We start from the raw sequence: 23,101 nt of genomic DNA, 5'->3' as shown, positions 1-23,101 counted from the left end.
TTTAATTAATTTATATCCTGCCTTTATTATTTTTTATGAATAACTCAAAGTTCTTCTTTGGTTATGCCAAGACATGGCAAGTAACCTCTTAAGACCCTAATGCTTATGAATTACCTTGCGTAATATAAACAATGATCTCTCTGCCAAAATATACAAATTGGTAGAGCTTCCTTCTCATGGCCTGAGGCTGCTTTTACCATTCCTTTCCCCACCCTGTTTACCTGTCTGCAGATAAGGTTACCTAAGATTTTTTACTCCACAGAGTAATACCACTTTACAATGCCTTCGTAAGGCCACACTTGGAATACTGCATCCAGTTTTGGCTACCACGATGTAAAAAAGATGTTGAGACTCTAGAAAGAGTGCAGAGAAGAGCAACAAAGATGATTAGGGGACTGGAGGCTAAAACATATAAGGAACGGTTGCTGGAATTGGGTATGTCTAGTTTAATGAAGAGAAGGATGAGGGGGGACATGATAGCGCTGTTCCAATATCTCGGGCTGCCACAAAGAAGAGGGAATCAAGCTATTCTCCAAAGCACCTGAAGGCAGGGCAAGAAGTAACGGATGGAAACTAACCAAAGAGAGAAGCAATCTAGAAGTAAGGAGAAAGTTCCTGACAGTGAGAACAATTAACCAATGGAACAACCTGTCTCCAGAAGCAGTGAAGGCTCCAACACTGGAAGTTTTTAAGAAGAGACTGGACAGCCATTTGTCTGAAATGGTATAGGGTTTCCTGCCTGAGCAGGGGGTTGGACTAGATGACCTCCAAGGTCCCTTCCAACTACTATTACTACTACTACTACTATTACTACTACTGCTACTTCTTCTTCGTCTTCTTTTTCTTAGTAGTATTACTATTACTACTATTACTATTATAATACTAGACACACTAAAGTACAAATACAAGAGAACAACCAAAGAGGATGAAATCTCACTCTCACATCCATACTTGTGCTACAACATGGATGATTTGTATTCAAGCACAGCTCAGATAGAATTAATAATTGCAGTGAGTTGAAAATGAAAGCTTCCAGCCACCTCTGTAAGATAATATTGAAGGCAAAATGAGTAAGCAGTGATTGTGTTTTTGAGATTTTTTTGTGAAAATTGTGAACTAAGCATTGCTTGGGCATCAGGAAGAGGTGCTCTAAATCTTCCTATTGGATAATTCCAACTTGTGAAGACATTCTCAAAATGTCAGCATAGGAAAAATGTAACTGGGTGTAGGCAGGAAATAAGATTTGACTTGTCATATTTCCTAAGTGAATGTACCAAGCTGTTTATCCAGTTTTCTGGTAAGCTAGTCCATCCAGAATGTAGAGCAGCCAATACAGATTTTGTAATGATAATTTCTTAAGCTACTATCGTTTTGGTAGATGGCAGCATCAGGCTAGTCCTTGGGTGAGCTCAGAAACCAAGCTGGATTTTGCTTGGGCAATCCTTCGATGGGAGATTTATTTATTATTTATTCATGTGCCATCCATTTCATTAACAAGAGACTGAGTGGCTTACTTGGGGGATATTTCTTGGGGAATAGCAGACCTGTGGAATAGAAAGCATTAAGGTCTTTGGCAGCTATTGTATATCAGACTGAAAGTTACTTTTCCAGACAGGTTTCTGACAACCTTTGTTAACTGAATGTTCTGAGCTGAGAAGGATGGGGCCATTGCAATTTCAGCCATTAAAAATTTCTCATACAAAATTATCTGTTAAATATTTCTGGGTGAGGACATAGTTCATTTCTTCGTGCTCTCTAAGCTTGGTTGTTTTTCTGCAGAGATTTCAAACCCCACTCCTTACTACCTATAAGTTTACCTTGTTTGGGTAATGAAATGTCTACAGGAAGGCAGCCAAGCTCAGAGAGCTCCAAGGACCCCTCATTTCAACCCTGAACTGCAAATATTCTCCTTTAGTGATGGTTCATTTCTTTTTAATGACTTTCTGGTGAAGTGGCACAAGACTCTGTAGACTTGTTTAGCATGTGGTCTCCTCACCTGATTGGCCTGAGAAGACCCATTACAGGTAATTCTCTGCTTAATGATCCTTCAAAGTTACCACAACTCTGCCCAGAGATATTTAGGACCAATTTTGAAGTTCCAATGTTGTATACATGCATCCTCTAAAAGCCATAGGATCACATTCTGTGGGCTTTGCAATCAGCTTGCATTTATGGCCATTTGTAGTGTCACATGGTTACATGACTATGATTGTCAGGTTTTTTGGGGGGTTGCCAGTTTTCTGGCAAAAAATGCCTTTTGAAGAAAACAGGTTTGTTTAACAACTGTTCACGTAACAATAACTTAAAAAAAAGGTTGTACAATTGGCCATGGACTTAATGACCATAATTCTGGTCTCAACTATGATTGTAAAGCACGGACTACATATATTCCAGGGCTGTAAGTGTCATTGTTCCGACTAATAAAACCAAATAAATCAGAACTCGGAGGCTTTCCTCAAAGAATATGTTTATTGTATACATAATATCAGCAAAATGAAACCAACTCTAAAATTCCCCTTAGGGATTCAATGTAACTAAATGTAACAATTCTCTCCCCTCTATTATGTTATTGATCATGCTATCCAATAAAAGAAATTGGCAGATTCCATGAAACTTTTCTCTCCACCTTCCAGTTCCTGTGGGAATGACCTTGCTTCCCATAGGACTGCTCCGTGTTTAGTCTAACAATGCTGTCAGTTTCTACCCCCCTCCTTCCAACTTGTGGCAAGTTAGAATGACAAAGGTGGCTTCAGCCAGTTTCATTTCAGAAGTTGACAGTAAGCTGAATTGAGAAATGGGGGGGAGGGAAATCCAGAAAAAAGATAGTGGCAATCCACTTTCATACAGTTATAAAGGAAACAGCCATTAGAAATTAAGCTTGACTTGAAGGAGAATTTATTATATGATTCATATAAATTGGGCATATAGTTCTTTCTACTAGCATCTTTATCCAAAATACAGAAAACAATGAGACAGAATACAGAAATTCATTAATTTCAAAGCACTCCCATGCATTAAATCTAACATGTTACTTTTACTTATTAAAACCAGAAATATGAATATGGAAACTCAGCCTTAATTTACAGTTTTTAGACTGACTGGCTCAGTTGGGATTTTGAGCGCAGGGATAAGTATCTACACAAAATGGCTGGCACTGGGAAGATTTGTCTGTTTATAAAATGGCTTCATTGATGGATGTGTCCAGTTACAATACACCTGTTTACCAGGTTCACAAAGTTGCTCCCCACCATCTTACCTAATTATGTAGGACAGTGTTTTTAAAACTTGTGATGAGTGGATTTCAACTCCCAGCATTCCCCAGCCAGCATGCTGGTTAGGGAGGAGTTGAAGTCCGCACATCTTAAAGATCACAAGTTTGAAAAACAGCGATCAAGGATGTTCCTTCATATTTAGTTTTGGAGTTCAGTGGGTTCTCAATCAATTTCTGGTCACATCCTTTTCCATTTTATTTTCTAGGAATGTTTTTTTGGTCCAGTTTGAACTCAATCAAGGTAACATTGCTTGTGAGCATGTCACTTTGAAGCATATGAATTTCATAGCTTTTTAATATCTGAAAGAACCTTATTTAGGATAGGGCTGTCTTGCAATATCATAGATGGTAATTTGGCTTCTCTGATAAATCAGATACTGCTTTATCTTAATTATCTCCCAATTTTTAGAAGAAAATAATTATATGTTATTGGTTGTTTGATAAAAAGCTGGCAAAATGTTGCTTCTGGTCAGCAACACAGTAATTTATTGTTTTGAAAAATGTTATGAGAATTATTTTTTTGAAAGCATAATCCCAGCAAACAGCTGACTGAAACAATATTTTCTTATTTACATAAGAGACTATCTGTAAAATAAGCTACAGTCAAGACTAGTTTGAGGTGTTTCTAGCTTTGTCTCGTCTTGCTGACCTATTCTTTTGTGCCTTGTCAAACAGGAAATGAAATATTTGCCTATAACTTTTGCAAAGTGTCATGCAGGAACTTTAAGGATGTAAAATAAAAACTAACTTCCAAAAGGAGAACAACTTAAACTTGAGTAAGAAGCTGTATGTTCTAAAGCAGTGTTTCTCAACCTTGACGATTTTAAGGCATGTGGACTTCAACTCCCAGAATTCCAAAGCCAGCTTGTCAAGGTTGAGAAATACTGTTCTAAGTGTTGTAAAAGAATAGGGAGCAATGCAGTTTTTATAAACACAAGTGTCTTTATTAGCTTTCTTATTATCATTAAGGTGATAGGTATCAAATAATTTAGGAACCTGAGATCATGGCTGGTTTTAAAATAAGTTAAACAGAGCTGGACTAGTTTGTGTACATGGGTGGGAGCTTCTGAGAAATAACCAATTTATCTGGAAATTTGAAAAAATCATGCTGGAAGACAGGGTCAGACAGATTTCCTATTGTTGACATATGGATTACATGGGCAAGAGTTAGCCTCAGTTTAAAAAACTCCATCTTTATCTACACTAATATTTCAACATCACTTAATACAAACTTTTATGTATTTTTGTTAACATAGATCACTCTATCTACTAAATTATACTGAAATGCAAAATCCAGCATCTCTAACCTGTCTTTTGATAACAAAGATGGTTTAGCTGAGATAGAAATTTAATTTGGATCCTGATTTTTAATACCTTAAAAACAGTCATTTCAGTATTATTGTATAGTCTAAATAGAACATTCTTTGTATAGAAATAATTGTTTAAGAAGTGGTGTTTTGTTGCTGTCAGTATATACTGTAATTATGCTGTGAAAAGTAGTTTGTAATTCTGCTGATTCTAAGAAATCTTTGTGAGCATGGATTGGTTTCTTAGAAAAATAACAGTGCAGGCTGAATTTAACTGGAACCTTGATAACATTGAAATAAATATCCAGTGATGGATATTGCTAATTGCCCTTGATTAAAGCTAAAGATTAATAAATTGAAGCCTGGAACTGAAAGACAATGGAAGAATGCACTTTGAATTGGAAAGTATGCCATATTTTCCTTAAAAGTGGTTAGCTTTGGTCTGGCTGAGAAATTTGAAGCCTGAATACAAAGCTAACATTTATTGCTATTTGATTCAGGGGGGAAAAAATACAGTCTGAATGAATTTTACCACTTGAACCGTTGTAAACCACATACATTTTAGTCTGTTAGTAATATTGCTTATGCTACAAAAGTAACATTCCACAGAAGAAGAAGAAAATCTAGCAGATCTTTTCAACAAATCTTTAGGAGGAAGAAATAGTCTTAGGAGGAAAAAAACAACCCAGCCAAATAAGTCAATACTGACTGTGGAGTAGAAAGAAACAGAGAGGCTGGAATCTTAAACAGGTTTCTTGGCTGCATCCTTTTTTCTCAGATTCCCATTTCTGAAGAATGAAGATGGAGTCCATATTGATTCTTTAGGCCCCCTGATCATAGTAGCCCTGCTAGTACTTTTTATAGCAACCATGCCTTTTTTCATTTTTCTATGTGACACTGAAAAAAAATGTGGCTGCTTTACTAAGCTGGCTCATTAAAGGGCTGTTATGCAAAGTGATTTTTCTCCCTGTCTTTCTATGGATATGTGTTTATGAGAGAGATACATAGAAAACATAATTTGTACAGAGCATGCAATTGTGGAGGATTAGTTACAGAGCCCTAGTGGAATAGTGGTTAGATCCAGTATTGCAGGATAAGTTTGACCATAGGCTGGAGTTTGATCCTGATGAGGCTCAAGGTTATCTCAGCCTTTCATCTTTCCGAGGTCAGTAAAATGAGGACCCAGATTGTTGGGGGCAATATGCTGACTCTGTAAACTGCTTAGAGAAGGCTGTAACCCACTGTGAAGCGGTATATAAGTCTTAAGTGCTATTGCTATTTACTCTTCATATTAATGCATTTTTGCCCCCATTCTTCCATTATTAGAAATATAGCTTCTGGATATATATTTATATATACAGGCAAGTTGAAATAAATTATATGTTAAGTAAGTAAGTAAGTAAATAAATAAGGTCAATGGGGAAGCTGGCAGGAAGTCAGAAGTCATTCTCATTCTCACTTCTTTTTGCCCACCTGGGATTGTTCTGTTTTTCTGTCTAAATAAGAAGGTATTTCTGAAACAATGACCCAATTGGGGGGGGGGTACTGGTTATCTAATATGCACTAAATATATCTGTGTTGTATTTCCAGCACTTGTTGTACAATTAAACTATAGTAGATGACAGAATATACTTAAATAAATCTTTTGACTTTTAATATTCTTGTTTTGAAAATCTAATTTTAAAGATGTATTAAGCATGCTTTTAATACACTTGGCTAAAGTGAATGGGTTGTCAACTCTTGTTTGGCACAAGAAGTTGGTTAAATTAAAGCACATAGAACAATCTGTTCATCCTAGACTCTCCCTAACTCCTTACCATATATAACCACAAATCACAAATAAGCTAAGAATTTTAGATGCCAAAATGCATCCCAAAAATGGCTTTGGCGTATCTGCAGATGGTTTTATTTGAGAGTATATACAGTAATACTTTTTAAAAAGGACTTGCCTATTTATATATTCTTCATTCCTCCATCCATTGCTAAACTGACCTTCACATTTTAACCAAAACACCCTGAAAAACAGCTAATCCCTCAGTTATTCATGGATAAGCCAATTATGAAAATTAAAATATAAAATATTTTGAGAGCTGTCTTATATTCACAGGTAGAATATTTTTCACAGTATTTGAGTTAAGAATCCAAGGGTCATCCTAACCATGGATGGACACCATATATCAGCTAAAAACAAGGAGTTGAGGAATCTGGGATTCTTAACTGAGAGAATTGTAGTCTAAAACAGTGGGGCAATAGGTGTCCACTTGCAATAAACAATGGATATAAAAGTCTACACATACCTGTTAAAATGCCAAGGTTGTTTGTTTTTTTTAATAAGAAAAAGTTTCTATCTTGCTACCCTATTCCACAGCTCAGACATATGAGGAATACAGGAAATTGTTGTCATATGTACTACACAATCAGTACTTACCGGAAATTCCTGCAGCTTCTTTAATGTTGCTGTAGACATCTTGGAAGCCTCTTGGACTAATTTTCTTGTTTTTCATCTATTTTGCAAGGACATCCAGTTCTTGGAAATGTCACTAGGTTATGCCATATTTTCACCACTTGTTGATGTCTGTCTTCATTGTGTTCCATGATATATCCAATGTCTTGGAAATTGTTTTGAGCCGTTCTTCTGTCAGATACCTTCTAACAATCAAATCCCTTTAATTCTTTGGAAACTCTATGCCTATTGCTGTAAAAGGCAACTCTGAAAAATCCTAGTCTAACTTCTGAACTTCATGTGGGCTTGATCAGAATCATTTTAATTGAGGGCAGGCTTGTACTATTATTTATCATCAGTTTGAATACGACTGATTAATTCTGAACATAGCCATATTCCTACTGACAAGCAAGTGTGCACATTTAAGCAACCGTGTTATTGTATGTTTTTTATTATTCCCCCCAAACATTTTACTTTGTTTTTCAATTAAATTGTATACACACACACACACACACACACACACACACACACACACACACACAATTTATTTGATATATTTATCTGAATTTTTTTGCATCTAAAAACCTGGCATTTTAACAGGCATGCATAGCCTCTTTATAGCTAATGTATACAAGGTCTGGGCACAGGTAGTCCTTGACTTACAACCATTCATTTAGTGACCACTCAGTGTTCAATGAAAAAAGTGACTTACGGCTTGTCCTCACGCTTACAACCATTACAGCATCTTCATAGGAACATGATGAAATTTAGGTGCTTGGCAACTGATGTGTATAATTGCAGAATCCATGTGGTCACCATTTGTGACCTTCCCAATCCAACAAGAAAACTGAATGGCAGGGGGCGTGGGGAGAAAGAAGCGGGATTCACCTAATCATGGCAAAAAAGCTAAAATTAACAACTGCCTTGCTCAGCAATGGAAATTGTAGTCTCAGTTGTGGTTGTAAGTTGAGTATTACCTACATGCTTCAAAACTGATTCAGAGGAAGTGCTTGAATGCTTTTACAAGCACTTCTCAACCTCTTGGTTGTGAATTAAAGTAGCCGCATTCTTTTTCAAGTTTCCATGGAAGGCTGCTTTAAGAGGTTAACTTTTTAAAGCATGCCAGATCTGGAGCACTTCTTCCAGATAATTTTCAGAACCTGCATAGAACTAATATGAACCGAGTTGGATATTTATGGGCCCCTGTGTTTACTCACTCATTATATTTCCTTCTCAAATTCTGCTTTCCAACCCCCTAGGTTAATTTGGTAAGGCTGTTATAAATTTAAACTTTTACACAAACTATAAGAACTACAAGGGAGCAGAGCAAGGGAGTTCCAACTCATAAGATTGAAGAATGATAACTTTGTTTTATAATCTGTTTTTCTTTATGAGTGCAAAAAGCTTTCTTTTTCTACTTGTTTTCTTTTGGGCTCTGCCGCCAACAGTGAAGTGGTCGGGAGGGGAAAAATATGTATCTATACCACCTAGATTGCATAGTACATTAAATATCTCACTATTCAGACATACACAGACACACACGCACAAAACCGAGATTGTGAAGAGAAGGGGTGTATCAAAAAGTTAATTTCAATAGCAAGTGAATCTTATGGGAATGCAGAAAAGGTGAATGTGTTAAAGTTAGTGATTGAAGGTGAATGTGTTAAAGTTAGCAATTTAGAGAGAAAAAGGTGTTTTCTTCTGGCATGTTGGATATATGTTTTAGTAACTGAATGATTCCTATTATATAATGCTCAGGTGAAAGAAACACAACATGGGTATATTTTGGAATTTGAAAGACAGTTTGGTTTAGTGGTAAAGTGCCTTAAAACCCGAAGACTTGAGTTCTAGTCCCACTTTAGCCATGAAATCTTACTGCCGTTGTCATTTATAATAACAAAGTACCATGCACTTTGGGCTAGTCAGCAGGAGACTCTGAGTTCTAGTCCCACTTTAGGCCTGAAGCTGGCTGGATGACTTTGGGCTCCCTCTCAGCTCACACTGTCAGGCTCATGTGACAAGCCAGTTGCTCAATTTCTGTTGCAATCAATAGATGAACAAAAAGATGAACTTTTAATTGATCTACCAAAAAGTGGACCCTGCACTTGCTGGGAAGAAAAACAAAAGGTTAGGATCTCTTTCCACATAATTTACCTGTTTTAAAAACAAATCTTCTGTGCATTTGCACTTTGGGTTGTTACTGTGTGCATACTTTATTATCATATGTTTTAATAAAAACATTAATAAAAAAAATCTACAGTACCAGAGGGGAAAAATAGCCTAAATATACTATAATTATTAACATATAATAAACATGACTCTCCCAAAAGTGTTTTTAGAGGTTTATTGTTGTAGGTCTATAATAAATCATTTAATATTTCTGTATTTCTTTTATTGTTTTATGAGGATCATAATATTAAGGTTTGAGAAAGATTCTATAAGATGGGCAAAGTAAAGATCAATATATTTTCTTAATGTGGACAGTAAAATATTGCCTGCAACATTAGCCAGGAGGCTACAAAAGATTATAATATCTATAATTCATCCATATTAATTTAGATTTATAAAAATAAAACAAGTATATGACAATATTTATGTGATGATTAATAACATGGATATTACAGCAAATAAAATGGAATTGGCTGTTAATCTAGTTACATGCTGAAAAGGCCTTTGATATGATTCAAATTAAATGTATAATGTATTCTAGTAAAGTTGGGCTTTTCACTCTCTTTTGTTCATTGTACAGTATTACAATTTAATATCTCCATCTAGTGGCTATATTATTAAAAACGTATTTGTTTCTCAACCTATCAAGTTATATCATGGCACCCAACAAGGATATCTTATTCCCCCCCTTATCTTCAATTTGGTTCTCATACCCTTAGTTTATACAATTAGATTGTCTCAAGATATTGTGCAGTGGCACTCAGCACTGAATATAAATTGTTCTTATATAAACTATTAAAGTTATGACTAATGTCATAACCAAAAAGGATTGAAACTCATAACAGCAGTACAGTTTATACTCTGATTATACCATTAGCTGGAACAAGTCTTATTTGTTGTTTTTGGTACATACTCTACCTCTAGATACTATATAGGATTAGAATTGTCAATTTTCTTAGATCCTTTAAAATACTTGGGTTTATAGGCATTTGATAAAGTAGATCACAATCTACTACATGATAAGATAGAAAAATATGGGTTAGACAGCATCACCACCAGATGGATTCGTAGCTAGCTGACTGGCCATATCCAGTGTGTGGTCCTCAATGGAACCGCATCTACGTGAAGGGAAGTGTGTAGTGGGGTGCCCCAGGGCTCTGTTCTGGGTCCAGTGCTCTTCAACATTTTCATGAACGATTTGGATGAGGGGATAGATGGGGAACTCATCAAATTTGCAGACAATATCAAGCTGGCAGTAGCCAACACTCCAGGAGACAGGAGGATCTGGACAGACTTAAACACTGGGCACTATCTAACAAAATGAAATTCAGTGGTGAAAAAAGTAAGATCCTACATTTAGGCAAGAAAAACCAAATGTGCAGGTATAGTGTAGGGGATACCTTGCTCAATAGTAGTAATTGTGAGAGGGATCTCGGAGTCCTAGTGAACAATCAGTGTGCTGCAGCAGCCAAAACAGCCAACACATTACTTGACTGCATTAACAGAGGGATAGAATCAAGATCACGTGAAATATTAATACTACTTTACAATGCCCTGGTAAAGCCACACTTGGAATACTGCATCCAGTTTTGTTCATCACGATATAAAAAAGATGTTGAGACTCTAGAAAGAGTACAGAGAAGAGCAACAAAGATGATTAGGGGACTGGAGGCTAAAACATAATAAGGAACGACTGCTGGAACTGGGTATGTCTAGTTTAACAAAGAGAAGGACGAGGGGGGACAGGATAGCAGTGTTCCAATATCTCAGGGGCTGCCAGAAAGAAGAAGGAGTCAAGCTATTCTCCAAAGCGCCTGAAGGCAGGAGAAGAAGCAATGGATGGAAACTAATCAAGGAGAAAAGCATCCTAGGACTAAGGAGAAACTTCCTGACAGTTAGAACCTGCCTCCAGGAGCGGTGAATGCCCCAACACTGGAAGTTTTTAAGAAGAGACTGGACAGCCATTTGTCCGAAATAGTATAGGGTTTCCTGCCTGAGCAGGGGATTGGACTTGATGACCTCCAAGGTCCCTTCCATCATCATCATTATTATTGTTGTTGTTGTTGTTGTTCAAAATATGTCACCATATATGTAATTTCATTAGACATTAGAAAGTTAAAATCATTAATGTTATGATTAATCTTAATTCTATCAGGTTTTAGATCTTTATGATAACATCTATATATTTTGGAATAAGATACATTTTGGAATGAGACTTTTGGAAGGTAAGTATGTAAACTTCTGAAATTCTGCCAGGCTTTAAGGTCCAGGTATATTTAAAATGTTTCTTCATTTTCAACTTTGAAAAGTGCCAGGCATATAATCTCAAGTCATACAAATTAGAAAATAGCAGGGTAGATTTTTAGTTTGAATGTTTGGGCCAAACAAATCAATTCATTTGGAACATTTCATTTCTAATGGTTATAAAAACATTTTTAGAGATTGCACAGTATGTTGAATATGACTTACTACAATATTTATTTAGTGATATATACAGTTGAAACTTATAGTATGGGCCAGATAGTTTAGCAGCCTCTGAGGTAGTTGTAATTTTGCACAAGAATCAACAATTCAATTTTATGGGAAACTAGAAAATGAAAGATTTTACTAGTTATATACTTAAATTATGGAGTAAAGACCTGGAATATTTAATTCAGGAGAATCAATGGGTCTGTCTGTAAGGAAATGTGAAATATATATATATATATATATATATATATATATTATATATATATATATATATAGATATATATATATATATATATTGTTTTCTGAGGTTTTCGCGGGTATTTGTAGAAAACCCGAACAACCAAGATATATATATATATATATATATATATATATATATATATATATATATATATATATATATATATATATATATATATATATAGGATTTAAAAATATAGTTAATTCATTGAAATATTAGTTAAACAAAAAGTGATATACTTCAGGTTTTATAATGTTGGCATTGGAAGAAATTTGAATGTTCTTGAGCTCATATGATTTGGTCCTGTCTAGCTGTAGCTGTGCTTTAATTTGAAATTGCTGCATATGCCAATAGAATTTAGAGATCTTAACACAATATTGAAATATATTCTTAAACTATGTGAATAGTTATGGTTTACCAAGTTGGCTGGTAGTTGGAAAGAAATGTATGATCCTGTTTGTAGAGGGAATGGGTCCATGATATGAGCATGTTACCTGTTTTTGAGAAGTATCTCTTTTTTAAAAAATGATAAAACACATCTCTGCATGGTATACATTTAATGATAAAGACAAGATTTTATATTGTTATCTGTAGTCAGTATATGGATTTTATTTATTTTAGTTTTTTTTCCTTCTTTCAGTTTTTGCTGCTTTGTGCACAGTTACCAGAAAGCCACAGCTAAATTCTGTTATCCAAAAAGTGAACTCATATGATCGAGGAATTTTATCATATTCATGCTTAAATTTTGTGTTTAAAATACCATTTTACAAGAATAATAAAAGGCAATAATTGTTAATAATTCTTTACAAGGTAGAATTCTTTTAAACATATTCATAGTTGTTTATCATAGGTACAATGCTGTTTCCACACAGGAAGACAAATGTGGTAAACTGTATTACCAGGAAATTGTGGCTTTACAGTAGTTGTTTCTTTTTGAACTGCTCTCTGAACATTCCTGAATTCATATCCTCGAAGATTAGGTCTCCTACAACCTTAGTTAACCTAATAACTTCAAAAGGTTCACCTGAATTTTTAAAAAAACAACAGCTATTATATCCAATCAAATCTTTGTCAAACATGCTCTGCTGTTGGCTCCAAGCATAACTGGTTTGTGATTAATTGTTGAAGAATGTGTTAGTTGCTTACTTGCTCCAATCTAACAATGTCCTTGGCTTCATATCACCCGTGCTATCTATGTCAAAGTTTACAAATGGATTCATTTGGTTAGAGCCAGGGGTGGGCAACCTTGGCTCTTTTATGACTCATGGACTTCAACTCCCAGAATTCCTGAGCCAGCAGTGGCTCAGCTTGGAAACTCCCTTTCCCCTCAGCATGGCTGGCTTAGGAATTCTGGGAGTTGAAGTCTATTAGTCATAAAAGAGCCAAGGTTGCTTACCCTTGGGTTAGAGGAAGAAAACAATTTCAGCAATATTGAACTGTAAGTAAAGTTCAAGAAGGGGAAGGCATTCTTTTCTCTGGCTTTGATTGTTTTGCCCAGAGAAATGTTACACCCTTTATTTTTTCATGCCCATAATTAGTTTTGAACTAGCATTCCTAACTAAGCTCATCCTTTTGATGCTGCATGTTTACTAAAGTCTTGCTGCTCCTCGGTTTCAATCATCCATGTTGGGCTCCTGCCATTCTCTATCATTATCAAATTTCTTTGTTTTTATAGATATTTTATTGGTTTTAACTATAACAATCTCCAGTGCCTGGTGTACAGTGTGTTGTCTTGGTTTATATTTTAACAAGAAAATAAAAAGGACAGTAATAACTAACAGTCAGTAATGATTAAATTTGATAATTCCATAATTAATATATTAATTAATAATACATTTCTTTGAACTTCCCTTCTCCCATTTGTATTTTCCTTCTTCAACCTTAGCCAAAATATAATTCTTAATATTTTCAATATATAAATGATTAGGTATAGGCATTTTTTATATTTATACAAATAATCTCTATATAAAACATTTTTTTCAACTTATATTATTCTCATAACCGTCATCTCATTAGTTCAGCATATATCCTATTTTTATAATTTTTGTTAGCTTAGATTCCCTTATATGTAAATATATATTCATTGCTTACTGGTGTACACCGCTTAGAGAGTGCTTGCACTTAAAGCGGTATATAAGTCTCATAAATAAATAAATAAATAAATAAATAAATAAATTCAATCCAATTCTTATCAGTCATAATTTCTTCTTATTGGTCATTTTACTGTCTAAATTTTCCCATTTAAATACATCACCCCAATATTTTATGTCATGCATTATAAAAATACTGTACCTTTCTATCTGTCCTATAGTATCTAGATATAACATTTTAATTAGTTTATATTTTATATTAATAAAAGTTACATCAACCTATTATTTTAACATTTAATATATTATGAAACATACTATATTACTTAAATCTCATCCTTCTTGTTATAAAACCCCGTTATATTCGAAATTCTCTGTTCTTTAAGTCGTATTCAAACAAATGTTTAAATTCACGTAATAGTCCATCTGTCATGATTCTGACAGATGAAACTCTTCAAAAGAACTTCGAGACATTGTTTATCTAAAGAATCTTTTATTCGAGTAGCATAATATCAGCACTTACATAATCGAATTCCCCTCCCTTGGGCACATAGTATCAAAGCATAATTCCCTCCTCCAATTAACAGTCATAAATCACATTCCCCAATTAGCTTGAAGCATGAGCTTCCTCTCCAGTTCTCCAGCCCGCTAATTCTTTATCAGCTCTGGGCTCAATAACCTTGATTCTCACGCTAAGTTTAGTGTTGTTATGTCTAGCTAGACTCTCATTCACATTCCCCCCCCCCCTCAGCATCATCTAACTCTAAAAGCAAATGGGAAAAAGAAGGCTACATTTTCTCTGTTGTCAAGGCAAAACATCCGATGTTAGCAGCGTTTACACCATCTGGTAGGGCGAGTCAAATCTCTTGTATCTGTCTCAAATCTTCTTCTTTTGCCAAATAATTTTCCAAGTTGATGTAATCCGCTTATCCAACAATTCCTGTATTTTTACAAATGTTATTGGGAATACAAAAGATGAAGTAAGTAAGAAATTCTTTCTGTCCCCCAACTTTAATAGTTCTCCTAATAATTCCATTTTTCTTGTTGTATCAGAACCTTGTAAATTTTTTGTGTCAAATTGTAATTCTTTTCCTTTGTTATTTCATCAATTTGATCATACTCTTCTAATTTGTAATCAGCTGTCTGATTTGTTTGTTCCTTTGTTGTTATTTCCTGGGTATTTTTTAATTGTACATTTAAATTGGAAATATGCTTATTTAAGTCCTCAAAGTAGTTTCAAATTTTGTCGTGGTTTGAATCTATTGTCATTTGTATTTGTCTAACATTATATATATTTCCTCTGGGAAAGTATTTATCTTGCCTTGAAGTATTGCTTTTGGAGGCCCTTGATTTTCCAGGCAAACTCCATCAAGAGAAAATATTGAATGTGGTATTCTGTCATTTTTTGATACGTATCCGATATCCATGTTGTCTCCCCCCTTCAAATAATCTTTCATCAATATTTTAATTCAAAAGTCAATTTATCAGTCAGTCAAAATTACGGATTCAGTATATTAAGCCACTTTAAATCCTTCCTGCAAATTCTCCTCTAAAAGATTAGCCAAAAAGCCAAGGTTTCCCCCCCCCCTATAAACAGTTCTTAGGTTTAAGCAATAGTCCAGGTGTTTTTTTTTTCTTTCAAACACTTTTTAATCTTATAGCTAGCTCTCCTTTGTTCCCAGCTGTCTTCAAGGTTATTTACAATTCAAAGGAACAACTTTTTCTTTGTTTCTAGGCATTCTGCCAATTTTTGAGTTCTTATTGTTAGTGTTCTACTCTCTGATTCTGCACTAGATGTTAGCAGTTACATCTTTTTTCAGTTTTTCTTTCAATCAAAAAGTTATTTTTGTTATATATTTTTATAATTCCATCAGAAATTTTTAGGGTATAATTTTTACAGTTTTTTAATTCCTAGATTTGTCCAGACTGAAATATTTTAAATCAAATTTTAGTATATTTCTTTCCACCTTTTATGTTCATTTGCCGCTTCCGTCTGTAAGGGAATGGGGATATAGTCCTCCCCTTCACTTATGGAGGTTTTCTTGCTTTGGGGATCTTTTCAAGGATTTAAATAGTAGATAGAAGAAAGAAGATCAGTACTTTCACCAATTCCAAGCACGCTGTTCACTGATGTTTAGGTTCGTGCTCTGGGACTTCAGCTGCAAGCAGCTTGGGCTAGACCAGTGGTTCTCAACCTGTGGGTCGGGACCCCATTTGGGGTCGAACGACCATTTCATGGGGGTCACCAAACAACGCAGTCCGCCATTTTTTCCCCTTTTCCTTAGCTGTGCTACTCCCTTTTATTCTATTGGCTTTTGAAAGCCAATAGAATAGACTCTCTTGAATGGAGTCTAATTCTATTGGCTTTCAAAAGCCAATAGGAATTGTCCAGGCCGCCAAAAGTCCCATTCTGCAAATGGTGCTGCACCAGTTGAGTAGCCCTCGACTTACGACCAGTTGGGGGTCGCGGCATTAAAAAGGTTGAGAACCACTGGGCTAGACGCTGATCTCACGCTAGCCTTTCTCCTCTCGGGTTCGGAGGGCTTTTCCCAGATCAAACAAAGCAATTGCCGTCACTTCGTGATCGACAGGCCACCCTCCTTCACAGTCACCTCTCCAACTTCGGACCCATCCCCCAAGCAGGAAGAAACTAGCCGTGGGGAGCGGAGGTCCGCTCTCATGCGGCCATGTGCTGCAGACACAAAAACCAGAAGTCCATTATCAAACTTCTGATGCCTGACTGCATGAGTGGGACAGGCCAATCCCCCTGGGATGTGACTGCTTCTCAGATACTAAGGTAACTTTATCTGAGCTTTTAAAAATGTTAATAGATCTTAATATGATGTATTCAAGGAAAAAATAAACTATATTTTTTTCTGGACTACACTGAATTATAGAAAAGGCTTGGGTAAATCATCATAAGATTAATGCTTCATCTACTCATATTTTTGTAAAAGCTCTTCTAATTGTTCCTTTTAGGGAGGAAGTCTTTGCATGTATTGAATCAGCTTTGAGGCTAGGTTTAATATTCTGATTTTAAAAAAACCGCCTGTAGACTTAGGTAGAAATTGATATCTAAATGAAGAAACTGAATTTTTCACACCTCTGTTAGTAGATATAAAAACCTGAAACTTGTCCCCAGCTACATTGGAATGATAAAAATATAACTCCAACTATTCAGCAGTTTACAGAATTTACATTATTTGCAACATTAAAACATTGCTTGTTGACACATGGCTTATAATGAAATATAAGATCCATAAGAAAAAATTATGTAGAACGTATTGTAAATTTGATTATGTGTTATTTTCTGTTTGCTTTTTTTAACTTTTTAAAAATATTCCTTGTAACTTTAATATATTTCTTTTTTTAAAAAAAATCTTTTTTTTTAATGTTAGAGATAATTCTCTGTTGTTAGAGGGTATTTTCCCTCTTCTGGTTCTTCAGATCTTTGCAGTGAAATATGGCAACCCTAACCCATGCTTGGCTCCTGAAAGGGATGCTGTTTAGAAATGTGGGAGGAAACATTTTCAGGTTTCAGATTACACACACAGATTACAAACATTCACTTTTAAAGGATCACTGTGGTAGAATCAAGTACTTTAACATGTCTCCCAATTCAATCCCTGACTCTTTCAACAAAAGGAATTTTAATACTTGGAAACTTTGAGGACCCACTATCACATTGTAGACTTTAGAAAGAGCTGGCATAGTCATACTCCACTCAGTGTCAAGGATGCAACTGTAGAGGTGGTCAACAGTATTAAGTATCTGGGGGTGCAGATAGCTAACAATCATCCTTAGTGAAGCGTGCAAACCAGCATCTGCATTTCCTGCATCGGATGAGGACAGCACATCTTTGTCCTTCTCTCCTGGCCACTTTTTACATAGGCACGATTGAGAGCGTTTTAACAAACTGCATCACTGTCTGGTTTGGGGGCAGAAGAACATCAGATAGAAGTTCCATACAGAGCTTGATATGGACTGCCGAGAAGATCATAGGAAGCTCGCTTGCTTATAAATGCCGTGTGCTTAAGAGCTCAAAGCATTGTTAGAGACCCCACACACCCATTTTATGGTCTGTTTCTGTTGCTCTCCTCTTGGAGGAGGTTTCAGAGTATTTCTAGCAGGACTATACTATTCTGTAATAGCTTTGTTCCCTATGCCATCCCTCTGGTAAACTCAAAAGATTCATTTTTCTCGCCATGTATACATAATCTGAACTTGTTGTTTCTCTGATGTCATATAACATATGTGGGTATGTGCATAATTTTGTATTTATTTTTGTCATATATATGTAAATGTATATTGGAGGTGGTGACCCTTTGAGACCTGCATGAAACAAAACTTCATTTTAATGTCTGCCAGTTAGTGTACATTCAAAGTGACAGTAAAGTTATTATACTAGTCTATTGTTCTGTTCTACTAATTAGATGGTATTGGCAACAGCAATAGCACTTAGACTTATATATTGCTTCATAGTGCTCTAGAGTACTCTCTAAGCCAGCGTTCCCCAACCTTTCTGGGTTGATGATCTGGCTTGGGAGGGGGAGAGGGTATGGCACCCACCAATCATATGAGTGGTGCTCTGACCATCGATGCCCGCTGCTTGCGCATGCATGCTTACCCGCCATTTGCATGGCCACTTCAAAATTGGCCACAGCCCAGTAATGGGCTAAGGCCTAGGATTTGGGGACCCTGCTCTAAGCAGTTTACAAATGTCAACATATTGCCTCCAACAATCTAGGTTCTCATGTTACCAACCTTAGAAGGGTAAAAGGCTGAGACGGTCAGGATTGAACTCCTGGCAGTGGGCAGAATTAGCCTACAATACTGCATTCTAATCATGGCTCCTCAGTGATCAGTGCAACTGATTTATAGAAAGCAACTTTATTTGGCAGGCATGAAAACTCATTGTGTGGAACACCATCAAATAACTAGTAGTTGTTAACTCATAAGTCAAAAATACTTAGTGATATCTAATGGTTTTCTTTTTTTGTGTGCAGGATCCAAACTATTGGATACAGGTCCATCGTCTAGAACACAGTGATGGTGGAATCCTAGACAGCGATGACATTCTTCGTGATGTGGCTGATGATAAAGACAGAGTGAGTATTAATATTTCAAAGAAGACTATTTCTTGTTTGTGAGCACTGAGAAATTATTGATGTTTTACCTGAAAAGAAGGTAACATTGAATTTAAAACAGTCCAATTAAATAGAAACTATGTTTACTAGCTTACTGTATTTTCAGCAAATCTGTCATGCTACTCTCACTTTACAAATTACTTGAAGAATGTCTTTTTTCAGATAAAGAAATGGAAAAAAGAACATTGTAGCATTTGAAACAAATAACCTGGAATTGGCAAAGAGATCAGTTGCTAAGTAATATTTTTTATGATGGTACTTATTCTAATTAAAGTTATAAATAATCTGAAGGAACAAAATGAATTAACAATGTGAGACAAACATTTAGAAGTTTACTCAAATTCAAATTCTCAAGAAAGAACTATAAAAATGTTTCTTTGGAAATGTGTACTTGGTTAAATTTTTAGGATGCCTCTAAAACTATTTCACTGCATTGTTATGATAAATATTTCTACAGCTACATTAAATATTCAGCTTCAAATATACATTATCTTGTTAAAATGGAAAGTCTTGACAAAACATTATTTTCATTGTATTTCATGTGTATTTTTGACATAACGGATTTAATTTGAAGATTGTAGCTTGAAGCATTCTGATTATAAAAAGTGACCATTGTCATGTAAAAGATTATTCAAGAAATTAGCTTATTAAATTACACAAATGTATAAAAATTTCCATGATATTAGATGTTTTAAGATAATATTAAGCAATGTTGTTATTATTTGTTAAATTTATTTGCCCCTCTATCTTGCTGTGGGACTACTCTAGACAGCTTATAACAATAAAAAGAAATAAATGAAGAATGTAAACAGAAGTAAAATAATAGAACAGTGAAAACAATGAACACAAGAATAAACAATGAAAAAGAACCCAAGGAGAATGCATCCAAAAAGATGGATAGGTGGAGAATAAAAAGCAAGGGGGGGGGAGGAAGATGTAGAGTCTGTCATCAATCCTGCAGCCACTTCCAGCATGGAATTCCCCCATCTGGTCCCCAGGCCAACCAGCAGAGGCAGATCTTCAGGCTCTTGTGGAAGGATAGGAGCCTAGACAGTAGGATGTTTCAAAGGGTGGGTATTGCAGCAGAAAAGGTTCTTCTTCTGGATCCTGATAGTCAGAATTCTTTGACTGGTGGGATCCATTGTAGGCTCTCAGCCAGCAGGAGTAGGAAAGGCTTGTTCTAGTGCAGGGGTCTTCAAACTTGGCCCTTTTATGATTTGTGGACTTCAACTCCTGGAATTCCTCAGCCAGGCACGCTGGGAGTTGAAGTTCAGAAGTCATAAAAGGGCCAAGTTTGAAGACCCCTGTTCTAGTGGCTCATCAGGTAGCCTGGACTTATGCCATTAAGGGCTTTAAAGGTCATAACCAACTCCTTGAACTGCATTTGAAAACAACCAGTAACCAATGAAGCAAAGGTATAATGTGGACCATTATAGGAACCCCAAAAGTGCTCTTGTTGCTGTGCTTTGCACCAGCTGAAGCTTCCAAATGGTTAGCCCCATTGAGCACATTACAATAGTCCAGATGAGAGATGACCAAATCTTGAGCGCAAGGAGGCCATGATCTAGAAAAAGTTGCAACTGTGCACAAACCAGAGTTGTGCAAAAGCTCTCCTAGTTATGCCCGCCTCTTGCTTTTTGAGCAGGAGACAAAAGTCCAGGAGAACCCCTACATTGTGAATTGGGTTTGAATGGGGTAACATAGTGCAATCCCATTCAGAACTAAGGATGACAAACATTTGGATCCTGAGGCTTCATGCACCCAAAGCCACTCAGTCTTGCCAGGGTTTAGTCAAAGTCTGTGGTCCCTTATTCAAATCTCTACAGCCTCAGGCATAGTGAAAAGGTAGATACAGCCTTGCTTGGGTCACTACCATATGTAGGATATCTAGGACAAGAGTCCCCTCTTAAGATTTCTTTTCACAAAGATGCTTTGTTGACTTGATATTTTTCAGAAACATTAAATTTCATGCCAATTGGGAATTCTGATAGTTGACATACTGGAATCTGATTACATCAGATTAGGAAATACTAATATAAAGCTTCTCTGAAATTGTTTTACTTTTCAGCACAATATGTTCCTGCCCAGTAAGTAGTATTCTTGAGTTGCTTCTTTTAAGGAATGATGGAAGTTATGCCTTCTAAAGAAGACTGAGAAAAAACAAGTTTGGTTATGAGAAACCATCATGTTCCTGTCATCCCTTACTTTCCCCTGATGTAGCAGTTGAGAAAATAAATGCTGGGAGTAGATTTGGATGCTGGGATTAATGCAATGACATGATAGCAGTGCTCCAATATCTCAGGGCTTGCCACAAAGAAGAGGGAGTCAAGGTATTCTCCAAAGCATCAGAAGGCAGGACAAGAAGCAAAGGATGGAAACTAACCAAAGAGAGAAGCAACTTAGAACTAAGGAAAAATTTTCTGACAGTTAGAACAATTAATCAGTGGTACAATCTGCCTCCATAAGCTGTGAATGCTCCAACACTGGAAATCTTTAAGAAGAGACTGGACAGCCATTTGTCTGAAATGGTATAGGATTACCTGCCTGAGCAGGGGTTGGACTAGCCAACCTCCAAAGCCCCTTCAACTCTGTCTATTCTATTCTGTTCTGTTCTACTCTACTCTACTCTACTCTACTCTACTCTACTCTACTCTACTCTACTCTACTCTACTCTACTCTATATTCTATTCCATTTCATTCATTTTTGAATGCGTCAGCAGCATTTGTATTAGTAGTGCAGAAGCCTGCCAGATAATTGGGGCTCCCCATTTCCCTCTTTCTGTTAAACTTTGTTTCCTTTCTTCTGAAGGAAAAGCTCTATCACATTATCCTGGGTTGTTAGTCAGATGTGCAAGGCCTACAGTTAATATAGATAGCAATGAACTAGAAATTCAAGTTGGTTTCTTCTTTCCTCAGACTGTCATGTTTGCCAGCTGCATAACTTTCTACGCCCACTTGCTTCTAATAACTTGGTCATTCGCTTGTCATGAATGCTTTTAATTGTACTTTGTAATACTTTAAGAATCTTCAATTGATTTGGACTTGTACATTTGGACTTGTATATGCTTGGCTATCTCTCAAGCAAGGTACTTTTTTACAAATTGGCTAAGGCAGTTGGCCCCCCAACCTTTCTGGCTCTGTGGTGGTTGTAGAGGGGAAGGGGATGGTTTTGTGTGCACACCCACTGCTTGCATGGCCCAATTCCCAACAAGATGGCAGAAATATTCTTCTAGATATATTGACTAAGGTTTATGGAAGTTGTAGTCAATTTATTTGGTTGCAGGAGGCCATTGTAAAGCCTACTGCATAGACATGTTGTAATTACAGGCATTAAAACATTTGCTTTTTTTCTTTCCCCCCCCCCACAAATGAAATCCCACCTGAATGTTCAGATCAGGATAGTTTTGCCATAAATCATCTTGTTCTGGAAAACAGTGAAGAATTTTCTGAGCTTTTGAATCACAGCACTTTGGAATCTGTTGGATAATAACAGCTTTTGTAGAAATATGAGAAAACAGAATTGAATGGAAACATATCTACTAGAACAGGGGTAGGCAACCTTGGCTCTTTCATGACTCGTGGACTTCAACTCCCAGAATTCCTGAGCCAGCATTGCTGGCTCAGGAATTCTGGGAGTTGAAGTCCACGAGTCATAAAAGAGCCAAGGTTGCCTACCCCCCCTTGTATTAGAGTACACTTGAAGCTTTCTTTGGGAGAAGATGGGATTTTGAAGCAATGATTGAAAAAGGAACTAGGGAAGTAATTCATGTAATTCTCCATAAGGTTTTGGATGAAACCAACCAGATTCTCATTTCTTTGTAATTGAAATAATAGGCTAGTCATAGAGTTCTAGAGTGAGGTGATGGATTTTTCCCCCCACCCAGAGTTTATAACAGATTTCATCTCATAGTTAAGGCTCAGGCTGGAAACCAGGAGACTGTGAGTTCTAATTTCACTCCTAACAATG

The 23,101-nt window shown here is 36.1% G+C and overlaps 1 protein-coding gene across 1 annotated transcript in view; it reads left to right on the top strand.

The window, feature by feature from the left end:
* Positions 1–21,518, top strand: part of LOC120306020 — a 98,437-nt gene extending 76,919 nt beyond the window's left edge. Inside the window, exons 2-3 of the mRNA XM_039338562.1 lie at positions 18,994–19,095; positions 21,203–21,518. Coding sequence (XP_039194496.1) covers positions 18,994–19,095; positions 21,203–21,229 — 129 coding nt within the window. The 3' untranslated portion in view covers positions 21,230–21,518. The remainder of the gene's footprint in view (positions 1–18,993; positions 19,096–21,202) is intronic.
* Positions 21,519–23,101: the final 1,583 nt, after the last annotated feature.

The sequence above is a fragment of the Crotalus tigris genome, unplaced genomic scaffold (assembly GCF_016545835.1).
Source record: "Crotalus tigris isolate CLP2741 ecotype Arizona unplaced genomic scaffold, ASM1654583v1 scf7180000017710.2780689, whole genome shotgun sequence".
Lineage (NCBI taxonomy): Eukaryota > Metazoa > Chordata > Lepidosauria > Squamata > Viperidae > Crotalus > Crotalus tigris.
This window is presented reverse-complemented; position numbering and strand designations above follow the sequence as displayed.